At 36.1% G+C, this 16,384-nt stretch overlaps 1 protein-coding gene and 2 long non-coding RNA genes across 5 annotated transcripts; 2 read left to right on the top strand and 1 right to left on the bottom strand.

Annotated features, from left to right (window-relative positions):
• Positions 1–331: 331 nt before the first annotated feature.
• LOC107765925 (uncharacterized) lies at positions 332–3,319 on the top strand. Its single transcript, XR_001643530.2, has 3 exons — positions 332–722; positions 2,318–2,439; positions 2,736–3,319. It is a non-coding gene; the product is annotated as an uncharacterized LOC107765925 (long non-coding RNA).
• Positions 3,227–8,684, bottom strand: LOC107765926 (uncharacterized). Of its 3 annotated transcripts, none has more exons than XR_012702241.1 (3): positions 6,669–8,684; positions 3,643–6,509; positions 3,227–3,578 (listed from the first exon to the last, which is right to left on the bottom strand). It is a non-coding gene; the product is annotated as an uncharacterized LOC107765926 (long non-coding RNA). The 3 variants fall into 3 exon arrangements; XR_012702240.1 differs by having other exon boundaries at positions 3,227–5,059; positions 6,394–6,509; XR_001643531.2 differs by having other exon boundaries at positions 3,227–6,509.
• Positions 8,685–9,869: 1,185 nt separating this feature from the next.
• LOC107765924 (uridine 5'-monophosphate synthase) lies at positions 9,870–16,384 on the top strand. Its single transcript, NM_001425760.1, has 7 exons — positions 9,870–10,376; positions 11,693–12,026; positions 12,494–12,577; positions 13,105–13,187; positions 13,273–13,360; positions 13,442–13,696; positions 15,985–16,384. Exons 1-7 carry the CDS (start codon positions 9,922–9,924, stop codon positions 16,111–16,113), a joined length of 1,428 nt encoding a protein of 475 aa, NP_001412689.1. The 5' UTR covers positions 9,870–9,921; the 3' UTR covers positions 16,114–16,384.

The raw sequence follows: 16,384 nt of genomic DNA, 5'->3' as shown, positions 1-16,384 counted from the left end.
TAAAAACATTTTTTTGCACTGCATACAATAAATCATTTACGGTAATGGACAGAAAAAATTATTTTTGGGTAAATTTTTAAACGTGTACATTGACTAATTTGTCTATTACAAGAAAAGTGGACAAATATACGAGCATGCAATGTTTAATATAATGCCTGATATAAGTCTTACCGTATAAATTTTGAAAAGTAAATGACATAGAGGATTGTCAATCTGAACTAAAAATGTTCGTCTCATTCTATGTGGTGAATATAGCGAACTATCGTCCTTTTAAAACACTTAGAAAGTTTCCGAATGATATCAATATAGTGTTACCACAAAGAATCGGCATACAGAATATTAAACAAAGATATACATTTATACATTATTCCTTACATAGCATTGGGTCCGGGCTTAGCCGGGCATAACCGCACTACTATATATATATATATATAAATTAGCCGCTAATGAGAGAAGCTTAGGGTCGTTCAGGGATATTTTTGGTGGTTTTCACTTGCCTACACTGCGTAGAGAGCTGGTCTTTGTATGGCACCAAGTGGACATCTATCTGCACAGAGCAGCAAGTGTAGCTCTGCTAAAACCGTGGATCATTGCTGATATTGTCTCTCGCTTGCTTTGACCTGCTTGATGTTGTCTTTACGAAACTCAATTTGAACTGCTGTCTTTATTTCTAAGCTTTCTCAACGTATTCCGTTTATATGAGTTACATGTACAGTTATTAGGTGAGTTTTGTTTCCCCTATTTTCGCCTTAATCTTCTCACCTTTTCTGCAAATCCTATGCATTTGGTATTCTTAATTTTGTTACTTTCCGACATCATTGTTGAATTAAAATTGTTTAAATCTGGTAAAGTAGTTAGCCCGCCAGTGTCTATTTTAATTTTCGGGGTGCAGGTTAAAAATGGGTGGTTTTGGGAAAATGATTTATATTTATGTGCTTATTTTTTTAAAATTACAGTTGTTCCCTTTATCTGAAAATCTGTCATGGTAGAAGAATGTGAGCTCTCTTCTTTAAATATGATAGTGTAAAGAGATGGCCATAAGGTGTTTGCTTATTTGTCTGAATGAATTATTCCTCTGTGGGATTGTTCCTATACTACGATTCTGAATCTCTGTGGTTGAAAGCTGCTGAAATAATGGTAGGGCTTGAGTACAAAATGAATCATCTGTTGTGGAAGGAATAATTAGCTTTCGTCAAAACGGGCAGAATTATGCTATGACAAAATTGGTTGCTGCCATCTTTCATGGAGTTACATGATGTTTAAAAAAAGAGAAAAAACTGGAGTACATTGGTTGAGATAAATTTAGTGGTAAATCTCCTATATTGTTGAAATTTGCTATCAAGACAAAAGAAAGCATATACAGCAGAATACTCGGCAAATTTAGTTACCGGCCTATTATGTCCTGAAAGATTTAAATTCTACAAAAGTATAAAATAAAGACATAACTTCTAACTGCTTTCGCTTGTTGCCACTGCTTCTTTTCTTTCTTACTGCTTTGTCATAGAAGATGTTGTTGGACAAGAATTGCACTCAAAATATAAACTGTTGGATCTTAACTTATTACTATAAAATGAGCAATATATCCTGCAGTTACTAGCTAATTTATCTATCATGCATAATATTGTGTTTATTATGGGTCATTAGATAGGTGTAAGAATTTAAAATATATATTATTTATTAGACAAAAGAAAAAATGAAACTCAAATGTTGTTTCATTGTTTTTGTGAACTAGCTTCTTTGTCTAGGAAGATATCTTAGTTTGCATTTTAATCGTTTTACTCATGTGTGTTGCCATATTCGCACGCATATGTAATTCACGTCTGGATTTGTTATTTGATATTTCGAGCATTTGGAAAAAGGAAATGCATTGTCTTTTAGAGTTCGTATGTTTTAGAAATGATGATTGGTTGCTTTATCTCTGAATTCTACACTGTAATACTATTTTTGTGGTACCTTCCGATATAAACCCAAGAATTTATGCTGGTTGATTAACTGGCTTGGAATGGATGTATATAGACAAAAAACTAACTACATTTTCTCTGATATCTAAAGTTAATTAGTTCGCCTATCCTGCTATTATCTGAATTTTGCTCTATTTACTGGTGTTTTCTCATTTATTTTCCTTCCACTGTATTTTTCCTCCTTTGAACAATTCTCTGCTGCCATCTGGACCTCTGCTGGTTTTTGCTACGTTTTCCTTCTTTCTATGTTTCTTGTTGGTAGAAGAGAGTTTTACATTGTATCTGGGTGCCCTATGGATTTTGGTGCCTCACTTAAGAATTGTTTAATTCCCACAAGTTTTATTTTCTCTATATAGGGTGTATGTTGATCCCTGGATGGAGAAAAGCCATGCTCAAACCTTACGGAGAGTATTCAGGATGCCGACAACCAAGTTCAGTTGCTTTATACTGTGGCGCTTCCGATTGAACAGCCACATGAGTAAGAATTTGAATTATTCTCTGGTAGTTTCAACTTAGTTGTCACTTGCTGCAGTCTTTACAATTTTTTTTAATAAAAAATTGACTATTGAGGCAAATTTATGATGGTAACAGATAAGTTACTGCTGATCCAAATCAGGGAAAAAGCTTTCAAGTAGTTTAAATTTGTATTTACAGCCCTGGTATCTTCAGTTTCATCAGTGTCTTATACTTCCTTGCCTATAAAAAGGAAAAGTGTTTATTTATTTATTTAATTTCCAAAACAAACTTCCGTAACAGCTTTTTTGACTTGAGCAGAGAAGGAAAGAGTTGAGCAAGATTATATGACAGATGAAGAAAACAAAAGGAGAAGGGGCATGGATGACGGCCACAAATAATCACATTGGAAGACAGCAATGAGTTTGGAGGCTGGAGCTCCTGAAACACAAGTTAAAATGATGCATCAAGATTACTTCACAGAGTGATGACTTATGCACATGAAGGTTGTTATCGTGATAATAATTCATTTACCAATGCACATATATACCCAATCTGTTTCATCACTTCTGTTGGAGAAGAAACTAGACTCGGCTTGAGGAAGAATAAAGAGGTTACTGTTGTCAGAAAAAATTACTTTGGCCCCGACAAGAAGTAGTGTTTAGACATAGGCTCAAAGTTGAGGAGACAACTCAAAGTGGAGGACACATGGGGATATAGGTTATGTACAATATGTTCTAACTTTAGAATATAAAACTCATTTTATTCCTCTTAAAGTGATGGGCACATGTATATGTAATGATACACACAAATTGTAGCCTAACGGTGATAGTTCTTTTCTTTGTATAAATATAGGAATAACATTGTACATATCACACAAGAAATAAAAAAATATTTTCATACCATCTTTCTTGAATTCCTTCATGGTATCAGAGCAATACCTCACTGATCTTCTTTCAATTTTACATTCATCTTTTCATTTCTTTTCTTTGAACACTTACAGAATGGGCACTGAAGAACAGTCTTCCAAATCCAAAATTGAGATTGATGTTTCACATCCTTATTTCCTCTCCTCTTCTGATTCTCCTGGTATGAATCTCATCAATACTACATTTGATGGGACCAGCTATGGAAATTGGAGAAGGGGAGTCCTTATCTCTTTATCTGCCAAAAATAAATTGGGATTCATCAATGGAACATGTGCAATGCCAAAAAAAAAAAGATTCACCTCTATTAGTTCAGTGGACACGTTGCAATGACATGGTAATAGCATGACTACTTAATTCTCTAAGCAAAGAAATAGCTGAGAGTGTTATTTACTCACAAACATCTGCAGATCTATGGAATGAACTAGAGGAAAGGTATGGACAAGCTGATGGTACAAAGTTATTTCAGCTTCAAAGAGAGTTGAATAATATCAATCAAGGAACTAGTGATATAACTTCTTATTTCACCAAACTGAAAAGGATCTGGGACCAACTGAAAGAACTCAATACTTTCATGACATGCAGTTGTGAGTGCAATTGTGGAGCTAAGGAGCACAATCACAAGATGTTGGAAGATCAGAAATTAATACAATTTTTGATGGGGCTAAATGAGACCTACAACACAGTCAGAGGAAATGTGTTGTTGATGAAGCCTCTCCCTACCACATCACAAGCTTACTCTATCATTTTACATCAGGAGTCACAAAGAGAGGTACATTCTACTCATCAAATTCCTAATGACTCTTCTGCTTTCATGACTAGGTAGAAATGGGCTCCACAAAAGAAAGTTATGAAAACTAGAGGAGCAAGTCACTATCCAACAAGAAAGAATGATTTATATTGTAGATATTGCAAGAAAACAGGTCATGAAAAACAGCAGTGCTATAAATTAGTAGGATATCCTCAGCACTTCAAGATTAACAGAATAGGGGAAATTTTGAAAACCAACAAGTAAATGTTGGAGAAGTTGATGAATCTCTCACCTCAGGAATTAGAGGAAATGCAGTCTCAAATATGGTTACTGGCCAAGGGTTCTCTAAGGAACAATGTGACAAGTTGGTTCTATTGCCTCAACTTCTGAACCCACTGCAAGTGCAAACTTGGCTGGTATTGAAGCTAATTGCCATATTTTCACTTCATTTTTTTCTAGTATTCCTAGAGTTCCTTGGATAATTTACTCTGGTGCTACACAACACATGACTTTTAATAAATCTCTATTACATGATGTCGTAGTACTTAGAACACCTATATCAGTTAATTTACCTAATTCATATAAAGTAATAGTTACATGTGTAGGAAAGCTTCAATTGTCTCCTAGTGTTGTGCTTCATAATGTGCTTCATGTTCCAACATTCAAGCATAACCTTCTTTCAGTCAAGAAACTATGTGAGCAATTCAATTGTAGTATGACATTTGACAAAATTGGTTGTTATTTACAGGTCCCTTCCTTGAGGAGGGGTCGAGTTTTTGGTGATGCCTCTACTGGTCTTTACCTGGTGCAGAATAACTCTCTTCAAATCCAAGCCACACCCGACAAAAGCATTGCTCCAATGTCTTCTTCCAACCAGTTGTCCAAGTCAAGTTGTTTAGAGTCTGTTTCTTTTCCAGTTTCTCTTTGTCAAAGGCCCTTGTGCCTCAGTCTTCAGAGTCATGTTATTCCTTTTGTCATAAAAATTTCAGTAATAATAAAAGTATTACTGAATTGGAGAGCTTGTGGCATAATAGATTGGGACATTTGCCCTTTTATGCAATGAAACATATAAAAGGATTACCTATAAAGTTCACAAAAAAGAAAGAATTTCCTTGTACCATTTGTCCTTTAGCCAGACAATCTAAACTCCCTTTTCCCATTAGTACTATCAGATCCAAAAAGTGTTTTGATTTGATTCATATAGACACATGGGGACCATATAAAACTCCTACTTACAACGAGGAGAAGTATTTTCTCACAATTGTTGATGATTTTTCCAGAAGCACTCGGACATTTCTTCTCAATACTAAATCCAGTGCATTTCCCACATTAAAATCCTTCTTAGCACTTATTGAAAGACAATTTTCTGCTAAGGTTAAAGTTATAAGATCTGATAATGCTTTTGAATTAGGTACAAGACAAATTCCTAAAAATTTCTTTTCCTCACAAGGCATAATCCATCAAACCTTTTGTGTTACAACACCACAACAAAATGGTGTTGTAGAGCGGAAACATAGGCACCTTTTGGAAACCTGTAGAGCCCTTCTTTTCCAATCACATGCCCCTAAAAAATTTTAGGGAGACTCTTTGTTGACTGCCATGTACTTGATCAACAGGTACTTCAAAATAGATCACCATATCAGGTTCTTTTTGATAAACAACCAGATTATCACTCTCTTAGACCTTTTGGATGTTTATGTTTTAGTTCTACCTTGTCTCGACATAGGGATAAGCTTGATCCTAGAGCAACCCCTGGTGTTTTCTTGGATATCCATTTGGGAAGAAAGGGTATAGGATTCTAAATTTACTATCTAACCAGGTCATTGTTTCAAGGGATGTGAGATTTGCTGAAACTATTTTTCCTTTCTCCTTTTCCGCTCCAATATCTAAATTATTTCCTGCCAGCTTCCTCCTTACTCATGAGTCTTCTACTCCTAATTTTGTTACCACACAACCTCAGCATGCTTACTCTCATAGTTCACCTGTTCAACAGCTACCATCTCATTCATGTCCTAGTTCCTCTCCTATCCCTCTGTCTAGTCCAATTGTATCCCCTTCCTCAGTTCAAACTACTCCTCCGACAGAGGCCTTACCCTCCCCACAAGGGCCAGTCTTGCGACGATCACAAAGAGAGCATCACCAACCATCTATTTGTCAGATTATATCTGTAATACTGCATATTCTACTTTTTCTCCTAATCCTCCTTTACTTCCCATACATTCTTTTGCTTTTTATGCCCTAACAAAAGATAATCAGATAATGATAAATTCCATATGTCCAAATACAAGAACCTACTTCTTACCATCAGGCAACCAAGGATTCAGGTTGGCAACTTGCTATGGAAAAAGAACTTGACGCACTAGAATTCAATCGCACTTGGGACATTGTTATTTTGCCAGAAGGAAAAAAGGCTTTGCCCTGCAAATGGATATATAAAGTGAAGTTAAAGTCAGATGGATCCTTGGAAAGATTAAAGGCACGTCTTGTTATTAGAGGGGATACACAAAGGGAATGTTTGGATTATATAGAAACGTTCTCGCCAGTAGTAAAAATGACAACGATTCGATGTATTCTTACCATTGCAGTGAAAAGAAATTGGAAATTGTACCAGTTGGATGTCAACAACGCCTTCTTACATGGCGATTTGGATGAAGAAGTTTACATGCGCTTTCCTCCAGGTTTAATTCCTTCTTCTTCTTCTCTTGCTTGTAGACTACACAAGTCGTTGTATGGTCTTAAACAAGCATCTCACCAGCGGTACGCTCGTTTATCTGCTGCTTTAGGTACAAGGGGTTTCAAATCATCACTTAATGACTATTCCCTTTTTTTAAGATCTCTGGTGAATTGGTCACTATCCTTGCAGTTTATGTCAACGATATCTTAATTACAGGGAACAATGCCAAAGAAGTTGCAGACATTAAACATTTCTTGAACGCTGAATGGGTGAGGCGCATTATTTTTTGGGATTAGAACTTGTACGCGAACAAAATGGATTAGTGGTTACACAACGGAAATTTGCTCTAGACCTCCTCACTGAGTTTGATTGCTTAGCTTCCAGACATGCTTCTTCTTCTCTTGATCCATCTCTTAAGCTCTCTTCTGAGTGTGGAACTCCCCTTTCTGACCTACCATTTATCGCTGATTGATTGGAAAGCTCAATTTTTTAACTAATACACGACCGGATCTTGCTTTTGCCGTGCAGACACTCAGTCAATACATGCAAAAGCCTTGTACTGGGCATTATCAGGCAGCACTTCGTACCCTACGATACTTGTGTAAAGATCCAGGGCTTGGACTTTTTATGTCTTCAGATTCTTCTTTTCAGCTTGTTGCCTACTGTGATTCCGATTGGGCTGGTTGTTCTGATTCTCGGCGTTTGGTTAGTGGATTTTTCTTAAGCATGGGCGGTTCGCCAAATTCATGGAAATCGAAAAACAACAGGTTGTTGCCCTTTCCTCGGCCGAAGCAGAGTATAGATCAATGCGTTGATTGGTGGCTGAAATTGCCTGGGTAGTTCGCCTTCTTCAAAATCTCACTGCTCCTCCATCTTTGCCTGTACCTTTGCACTGTGATAACCTAGCAGCAATTCATAGAGCGAAAAATCCTATCTTTCATGAACGAACTAAGCATATTGAGCTTGACTGCCATTTCATTCGTGAAAAATTGCTGGATGGATTGATTTCTCTATCTTTTGTTCCATCTTCATCTCAGATCGCTAATATCTTCACAAAAGCCCTCTCCGGGCCGCTTCACCGTTCTTTGATGGGCAAGTTGGGAGTCCGATCTGGGGTCTCCAACTTGAGGGGATGTTGTCAGAAAAAATTACTTTGGCCCCGACAAGAAGTAGTGTTCAGACATAGGCTCAAAGTTGAGGTGACAACTCAAAGCGGAGGACACAAGGGGATATAGGTTGTGTACAATGTGATGGGCACATGTATATGTAATGATACACACAAATTATAGCCAACGGTGATGGTTCTTTTCTTTGTATAAATATAGGAATAATATTGTACATATCACACAAGAAATAAAAAATATTTCCATACCATCTTTCTTGAATTCCTTCAGCTACTAGAATAGTTTCAACACAAGATATTGCACAATGTGTCCACGTCTTTCACTCATATACGCCTCAAGAGTTGATGCTCTTACTTTCAGAAGGTTCTTTCTGTCGGTTTTTACCGTGTAATCCAATATTACAATGAACAAATTAAATGTGACTGACATGTCATATCATTTAGTTGTAGTGTAAGTAAGGATTACTAAGAGCTTTTCAGAAACTTCCTCTACACATAAGGTTTCATCACTTCACTGCTTTGTAAAATCATGCACCTGCGTTGAATGGCTATTTGGATTTCAATGGGTTTAAATCAATTATTCCTACTCTACAAAGGCAATCTACATTTCTTCTGCAAGCTAACTTTTTTCAAAGCATTTTTAGCTATACACTGGAAAGCTGCATAGCTATTTAAATAATAAATTGTTATAACACGGTTTTAAATCAGTTCTTTAGGACAAATCTAGTTTTGATTCAATTTCTCTACTTCCCTTTTTATGCTATTGCGTTTTCAAGTTTTTTTGGTGCTTCCCCGTAAATCTAATAAAGTTTCAAACTATGAAGCTTTGTTCATATTGGACCCAGGCGAGGCACGGGCTCCCCCCCCCCCCAAACACACACACACATACGTATACATACATATATATATATACCAGTAACTTTGGTTTGAATCATGTATTTGTCTTAAAAATCTAATTGAATATCTATAATTTATTAGTCTAGAACCTAGTAACTTCAAACGATTAAAATCCTGGTTCCGTCTTTCTCTATATATATACACATGTACAGAGAAATATATATATTTTATCGATTATTATTTTTGAGATCGGCTAACCATTTCTCTTTCTTTTATTAAGCACGTTCTTTTATGAATACTTACCGTTCTATTAATAGTGTCTTTTTGGATTTTTTTATTAAAATCTTTGGAAAAAATTTCTAAATAATCGTTGCAAAAACTTGTCAAAGATCCATAGAAAATTTAAAAGATGACAAAGCAAATTAGAACGAAGAGCGCAATTGGCCAATTTTATACTACCTTTGATCCCAAATGCGAGCTATCTTGACACATTGAGTTTGTTCTAAATATTTGACATTTTAGAAATCAAGATGCATTTTTATCACTTTTTCCTTTTTCAAATTCACCATTATTGCTTTAATTGGATAAAAAATCAATTTAGACAAATATTTCTATTATGTTCAAAATATTAAAAAGAGGGAATAATCTCCTATACTCACTTATAATTTGAATTAAAAAAAATAACCTTTTAAAGTTGTCACTTGGTCTATTTATTAGTATCTTATATTATTTTCTATTAATCTCCTATTAAAATAATGCAACTAAAATAATATTTGTAATAGATTAAAATAACGTAATATCTCACAATTGAAAAAAAAGTATAACAACCATTACATTATAATTTGTATATTACTAATTCATATATTACAATCGCCTCATTCCTAATTCTTATATGTATCTAAACCAAATAACCCCTAAGCGAAATGTTAAGGGCGATAGAATTTTGTTTTCACAAACACTTTTATTATTAAAGAAGATCAAATAATTATTCAAAAAGTATTAAAAAGAGTATTTTATGAAATCAAAATAGTATGTAAAATAGAAAAAACAAAAGATAGTATAGCAAAAGCCCTAAATAAAAACCTCCCAGTTTCCAATATGAAAGCGACTTCTATATAAGCGCCATTTTCTTCAAACTTGGACTCTAGCCACCCTCTCACTCTCTTCCTATTCTAAAAGGTCACAAAAACAACACAATGGTATCCGAAACAATGGAATCAATAATCCTCCAGCTCCACGATATCTCCGCCGTCAAATTCGGGGAATTCAAGCTGAAATCCGGGATCTCTTCCCCAATCTACATCGACCTCCGTTTAATCGTCTCTTACCCTTCGATTCTCCGTCAGATTTCCCAAACGCTCGTCGGTTCCCTCCCGTCTTCCACCAAATACGACGTCGTGTGCGGCGTGCCTTACACGGCTCTCCCTATTGCCACGTGTATCTCCACTGCTCATGACGTGCCTATGCTCATGCGCCGTAAGGAGGTTAAGGATTACGGTACTGCGAAGGCGATTGAAGGCGCTTTTAAGCCAGGTCAAGCTTGTCTTATTGTTGAGGATTTGGTTACTAGTGGTGCTTCCGTACTTGAGACTGCTGCGCCTCTTCGTGCCGCTGGGTTAACCGTTACTGATGCTGTCGTCATGATTGATAGGTTGGTACAATTTCTTTCTTTTACTCGTACAAAAACTTTTCCTGAAGTACTGCTACACTTTACCTTTTAAAGAAATGTTTTTTTTTCCTCAAGTACTATTGAAAGTAGCACAACTCTCGTTTTCTAAAGTTAAGATGTACTCCCTCAGTTTCAATTTAGGTGAAATAGTTTGATTCGGGATGGAGGTTAAGAATAAAAAAAAGACTTTTGAAACTTGTAACATTAAAAGCTTAATGGGCAGGTGGCTATAATATTTGTATGACTATAAAAACTTCTCAATAAAAGTAAAACGGGTAAATAAAAAATTTAAAGTTAAATTATTTTCAAATATATATATGTGTCATATGAAAGGAGTACTAGGCACGTATTTTACAGCTTGTTTGGATGGTTGTTACCTATTATATTGTATCGTATTGTTACTTAAATACAATGTTTGTTTTGATTGTTACTTAAATTTTATCGTATCGTTAAATTCATCGTTATGTAATGATGAAATGTGCCACTTTATGTAACGACAGATTTGGTGTGGTCGCGTCGTTACCTTGTCCTTTTCTCTCAATTTCACCTTTCATTATTATTAAATAATTTTATTTTATCATTTACCCTACCTTTTTATGTACCGTATCATAATTTTTCTTTATAATATTGCAAGCTTATTCATCATATTATTGGTGCATGATAACATGAAACGACGGCAAAACGCACAATCCATCCAAACATTATATTCATCAAACGATACAGTACAATACAATACGATACGATACATTATGAAACGATATAAAACAACCATCCAAACAAGCTGTAAGAAAAAAATCTTTGGAATAGACATTTGCGTGACTATAAATATCTTGTAAAATAGAAAGTTTAAAGATAAATATCTTTTTGATATAAAAAGATTTTTATTTTATTTTGGGATATACTAAAAAGGAAATAGTATCACATTAAAATTAAATGGTTGCAACCGTTTTTTCCAAAAAAAAATTTGCAAGAAGAATGTGATAGTAAGTGCAGCAGTTAGGGTATAGCGCATTAAAACTAGTGGAAAGTTTGTAGAAGTTGGAGTTCAGAGCTAAGCATATGCATAATCAACACAAATGGAGAAAAATGGTGGCATATAATTGTAGTAATCTACTGGTTGTACCTTTTTTTTTTTGTTTTTTGTAGCAAGTGATAGAATGTTTAGTGCCTTATTTTTTACACTTGGTGTTAGTGAGTCTTTTGGAAAATTCCAATTAGAATGGATTTGCGATTTATTGGTGAATATTGAGCTATTATCTTTTCCTGAAGTGAGTCGTTTGGTGATTGTTTCTGGGCAGAGAGCAAGGAGGAAGGGAAAATTTGGCTGAGAATGGAATCACATTGCATTCAATGGTAAAACTGACTGAGATGGTGAAGATACTAAAGGAAAAGGGTAGAGTTTCAGAGGAAACAGAAAAAATGGTGAAGAAATTCTTAGAGGAGAACCGCAAAGTTGCGGTTCCAGTGAAGGAAACTAAGGTCAGTCTCAGATTACCGTATCAGGAGAGGGCAAAGATTGCGAAAAATCCGACAGGGAAGAAGTTGTTTGAAATTATGGTGCAAAAGGAGACTAACTTGTGCCTTTCTGCTGATGTGGCCACAGCTGCGGAATTGCTAGATATTGCTGACAAGGTGATCAAAACTCAAAAGTATCTTTTTCCTTTTTTTTTTTTGTAAGCATTCTTGAATAAGGTATTGTTTCCTCGGCTTTGATGTAAGCAACCTTAAGCAATTGTGCATGTATAACAAGTTCTGCAAACAAGGAACGGGGCTAGTTAGATATGAAAATCACCACTCCTCTGCTGTTCTTTCTTGTTAAATTTGAATTTGTGTCACAACATTGTGGAGACTTTATTACCTTGTCTTTGGGTGTCGAATGAACAGAGAAAATGAGACTCTTAAGGTTTACAAAGGTATCAGAGTGTAACGACTAGCAGCTGCATTTAGCATATGAATTGTCCTAAACCTCCTGTGTTTTGGTGTGACAGAAGGAAAGCAAGCGGCATTTCCTACTTTCCTATTTAATCTTTGTCCAATGGTTTATGTTTGTGCGTTAATGTGTAATATTTTGACAAGTTATTTCAAATCTTCCTGTGCAGGTTGGACCTGAAATATGCATGTTAAAAACACATGTTGATATATTGCCTGATTTCACTCCTGACTTCGGTTCTAAACTTAGATCGGTAAGTTACTCTTTGACATGATTGGTGGATGATGATGTCGTTATTGCTCCAGTTTTTCTCTAGTGCAGAAACTTTTAGACCATGTTTAACATATTTCTGAGTTCCTTTATTCCTTCATTATGTGCATGAGCTATTGAATAAGATATATGAGCTAGCTGGCGGCAGGATTGCAACTCTAGTCTAAAAGGTTTAGTCACTGCATCTACTTATTTAAAAAAAAAGGAAGTTCAATCACTGCATCCAAGGAGTTGCCATATGTTTAGGTATTTATCTGGAAAATGATTTTGTTTCCTGGGCTGATAGCTGGAGCAGTGTACTAAATGTTTGGTCATAATAACAGCATACGATGTGATAGAAGTGCTTGTTGGCTTAAATAATGCCTGCCAATGTTAGGTTGACATGGACACTCTTTGCAAGTTGAATGGAAAAATGATATTAAACAGGGTTAAAAATAATTCTTGTTTTTGACAGTAGATAGATATTAAAGTTTATGTTGAGTGCTTACTCTTGTTTCTTTTCTTCTGTAGATTGCAGACAAACATAACTTTTTAATATTTGAAGATCGTAAGTTTGCTGACATTGGAAATACAGTGACGATGCAATATGAAGGGTGAGGGATGTCAGATTACTATTTCTTTCTCATATTCCTTTTTTTGCTAAAGTTAATCTCCCTAAGTTGTCTTGTTTGTCTGCAGAGGTATCTTTCGCATTTTAGATTGGGCTGATATAACTAATGCACACATTATTTCTGGTCCTGGAATTGTGGATGGTCTGAAACTGAAGGTTTGTTTGGTGTTACTGATACCTAAGCTGCTGAGCTACAGAAAATTCTATTTAGATCTGATTCCACTCTTTTGTACTTAGGGCTTGTCACGTGGTAGGGGACTGTTGCTTCTTGCTGAAATGAGTTCTGCTGGTAACCTAGCCACGGGAGCTTACACGGCAGCAGCAGTAAAAATTGCTGAGGATCACTCAGATTTTGTCATTGGATTCATCTCTGTAAATCCTGCTTCTTGGCCTAATGGTCCAGGAAACCCATCCCTCATCCATGCTACGCCTGGTGTTCAGTTGGTCAAAGGTGGAGATGCTCTTGGCCAACTATATAACACTCCATCTGCAGTAAGTCCTGGTTGCTACCATAAAATGTTCATGTTCCGGTCCTATCTTAGTTTTCATTTCTTAAAAGATGAGCTATACTACTTGCTAGTTGCTACTCCTTTATCGCCTACGTTGAAGTTGCTGGTTCATTAAGGAATGATTCTGTAAGTTGGCCGGAAGAGTGTGTCCATTCCTTTTCAGACGATTGACTGTCTCCTTTCTTGATAAATGATGATTTTTTAGCAGCTGCTTCTTTTGAACTCCTCTTCATCCTGGAAAGCCAAAAGAGCTCCCTAATTTTCCGCTTCTTTATCTTCTTTGCAACTTCTCAAACTCTTGTTAGTTACAGAACCAGTCAGCCACCTCACTTTCTTCTTTTCGTAGTTTGATCCCTTTGACTGCCAGCTCCATATTTCAATGACATATCATTTGGTACCATGTCCCTGTGGCATTCTAGTTCAACACACAATTTATTGACACCATGAACCAAACATTTCTATTAGTAACTGCATATAATAGAGGAAGCAAGTAAACAATTCCTACAGTGTTAAGAAACTAGGAAAGCGCCAATTATGTAAATGGTTGAGAGCCCCAAATCCATCAGAGACTTGAGAGGAGGCAACAGCGCCCGTTATTGGTAGCTAGGATATTTGCCGCGCTTCCAGTAATTGATAGGAACCCATCAAGGCGAACTGATGAGCCTCGGTCAATGGTTGAAATTTCACAACATTCTTTAGGTGTTTGAAAATCCTTCCTTTATACCTTAGCCTCAATCATAACTATCAGAACAGCTATGCATGCATGGGACAAGCCTTCGCTTGTAGTCTTGGTATCTGAGGCAGTTATCAGTCATTGTTTGTTAATCCTAAGGGGGGAGAAATGGATGACGTATTCTTAGAGGGCTCTCCTGTGAGTATTATGATTTGACTCTACCTGGCACTGTCTCTAAGCTCTACTGCGCCTAAATAAACAAAATACGCAGTTGTATTGTACATATTTATGTTAGCATACGTATGAATATATAACTCTATCATTGTTTTACATGGAATTAATTGCATGTATGATTCATGTGTTTGTGAAACATGTAATACTCCCTGTCTCATTTTATGTGGCACTCCTTCTTAGTCTGTACCAAAAGAATGACACCTATATTTAAAAATAATTTAACTCTAAATTCCCATTTTACACTTAATGAGATTATTTCTAGCCAAACAAATGTTTATGGTTTTTTTTAGTCCATAAGTTTCAAAAGTTTTTCTTTCTTTCTTAAACTTTGTGCCCATTCAAACACTGTCGCATAAAATGCATGGAGGGAGTAACAAACTATGAAAGAGACTCCCACTGAAGGAGAGTACAGATAAACCTATTCAGCGTCTATATGTTTTGACCCTTGCTTGATAACAATCATGGCTCAACTACAGTGAGAGCCTATTGCAGTTGTACCTCTACTCAACACTTTGCAATAGTTAATGCTTAAATTAACTCATTTATCTCCAGTGTACTAAGAGAATTTGAACCCGTATTGTACTCTGGAATTTGTCTACCCTCTTATCCTTTTCATGAATGTACAATATTTTTTGGAATTGTAAAAGACTCTTCACTCACAGCATTAAACTAGAAAAGATTTTCTTTTAAAATAATGAGCTAGAGGAGCAATTTTTATCCATAAGATGGCTTTGCACTGATGAGTTAGTGATTGAAAGTACATGTAATGATGTAGAAAGAAATTATAACCCACCGAAGGGTGTGGTGTTAATGGTAAAGGTTCTTTCACTTTGGAAACCTTTCCGATCCAAGACCTGGGAATCAGTCCTCTTATATGGGAAACTCTAAAACCCCTGATAGCGGGCTTTGTACTGTGCAGATTTGAATTAGGGCCAGTGTGTTTCGGACACCGGATGCTTGAAGCTAGAAAGGAAGAAGTTGTTAGTTCCTACAAAACTTAGCTTATGACACTTCTGTGTTTTATACTTCACCCTTGCATGTGAATTGTCAGTTGCAGAAAATGTGTGCTTTAACAAGACCCCAGGGAACCAAACTTTTGTGTTGACTATATGAGTAGCATAAAGTCGTTGAGATTGAACATTTTCATATTGTTGTGCTATTACTTAGGGTGTTTTGGTCTGTTGTTCAGCAGCATTTGCATGATACAAAACTTTTTTGTTTTATTTTTATGTGGGGGCTGTGAGGTGGGGGTTGTTTCGTCCTACTCCCAGCTACCTTTTAATTGGTTTTATTAGAATTTTTCTAGTTTTAACATGACAGAAAATTATTTTAGGAGCTCTCACTCTAAGAATTTATGGTTTCAGGTAATTGCTGATAGGGGCAGTGATATCATTATAGTTGGCCGTGGAATTATAAAGGCCGCCAACCCCATAGAGGCAGCTCGTGAATACCGGCTTCAAGGGTGGGATGCGTATTTGGTTAACTGCAAGTAAGAGTCATTTGTTGGGGCTTGTATCATTGTGAGCTAAAATTGTCTTTTACAACTTTTTTTTTCCTCCTCATTCTAGTTTACCTTTTCTCCCCCTCCAATTTTACCTCTTCTTTATGTATGCCCTTTTACTGCCGAGTTGTGGCACAAGTTTAGTGTTATCTCCAAGTAACGGAAGTATGTCAGAACTATATGTGCTCCAAAAGACTAATGCTCAACAGCTTTGTTTGCTGTTGTTCCTCTGTGTGCTGGTGCTCCAAAAGAATAATGCCTGG

This window comes from Nicotiana tabacum, chromosome 18, assembly GCF_000715075.1.
Source record: "Nicotiana tabacum cultivar K326 chromosome 18, ASM71507v2, whole genome shotgun sequence".
NCBI lineage: Eukaryota > Viridiplantae > Streptophyta > Magnoliopsida > Solanales > Solanaceae > Nicotiana > Nicotiana tabacum.
The sequence above is the reverse complement of the archived record's forward strand: the minus strand, read 5'-3'. Positions and strand labels throughout refer to the sequence as shown.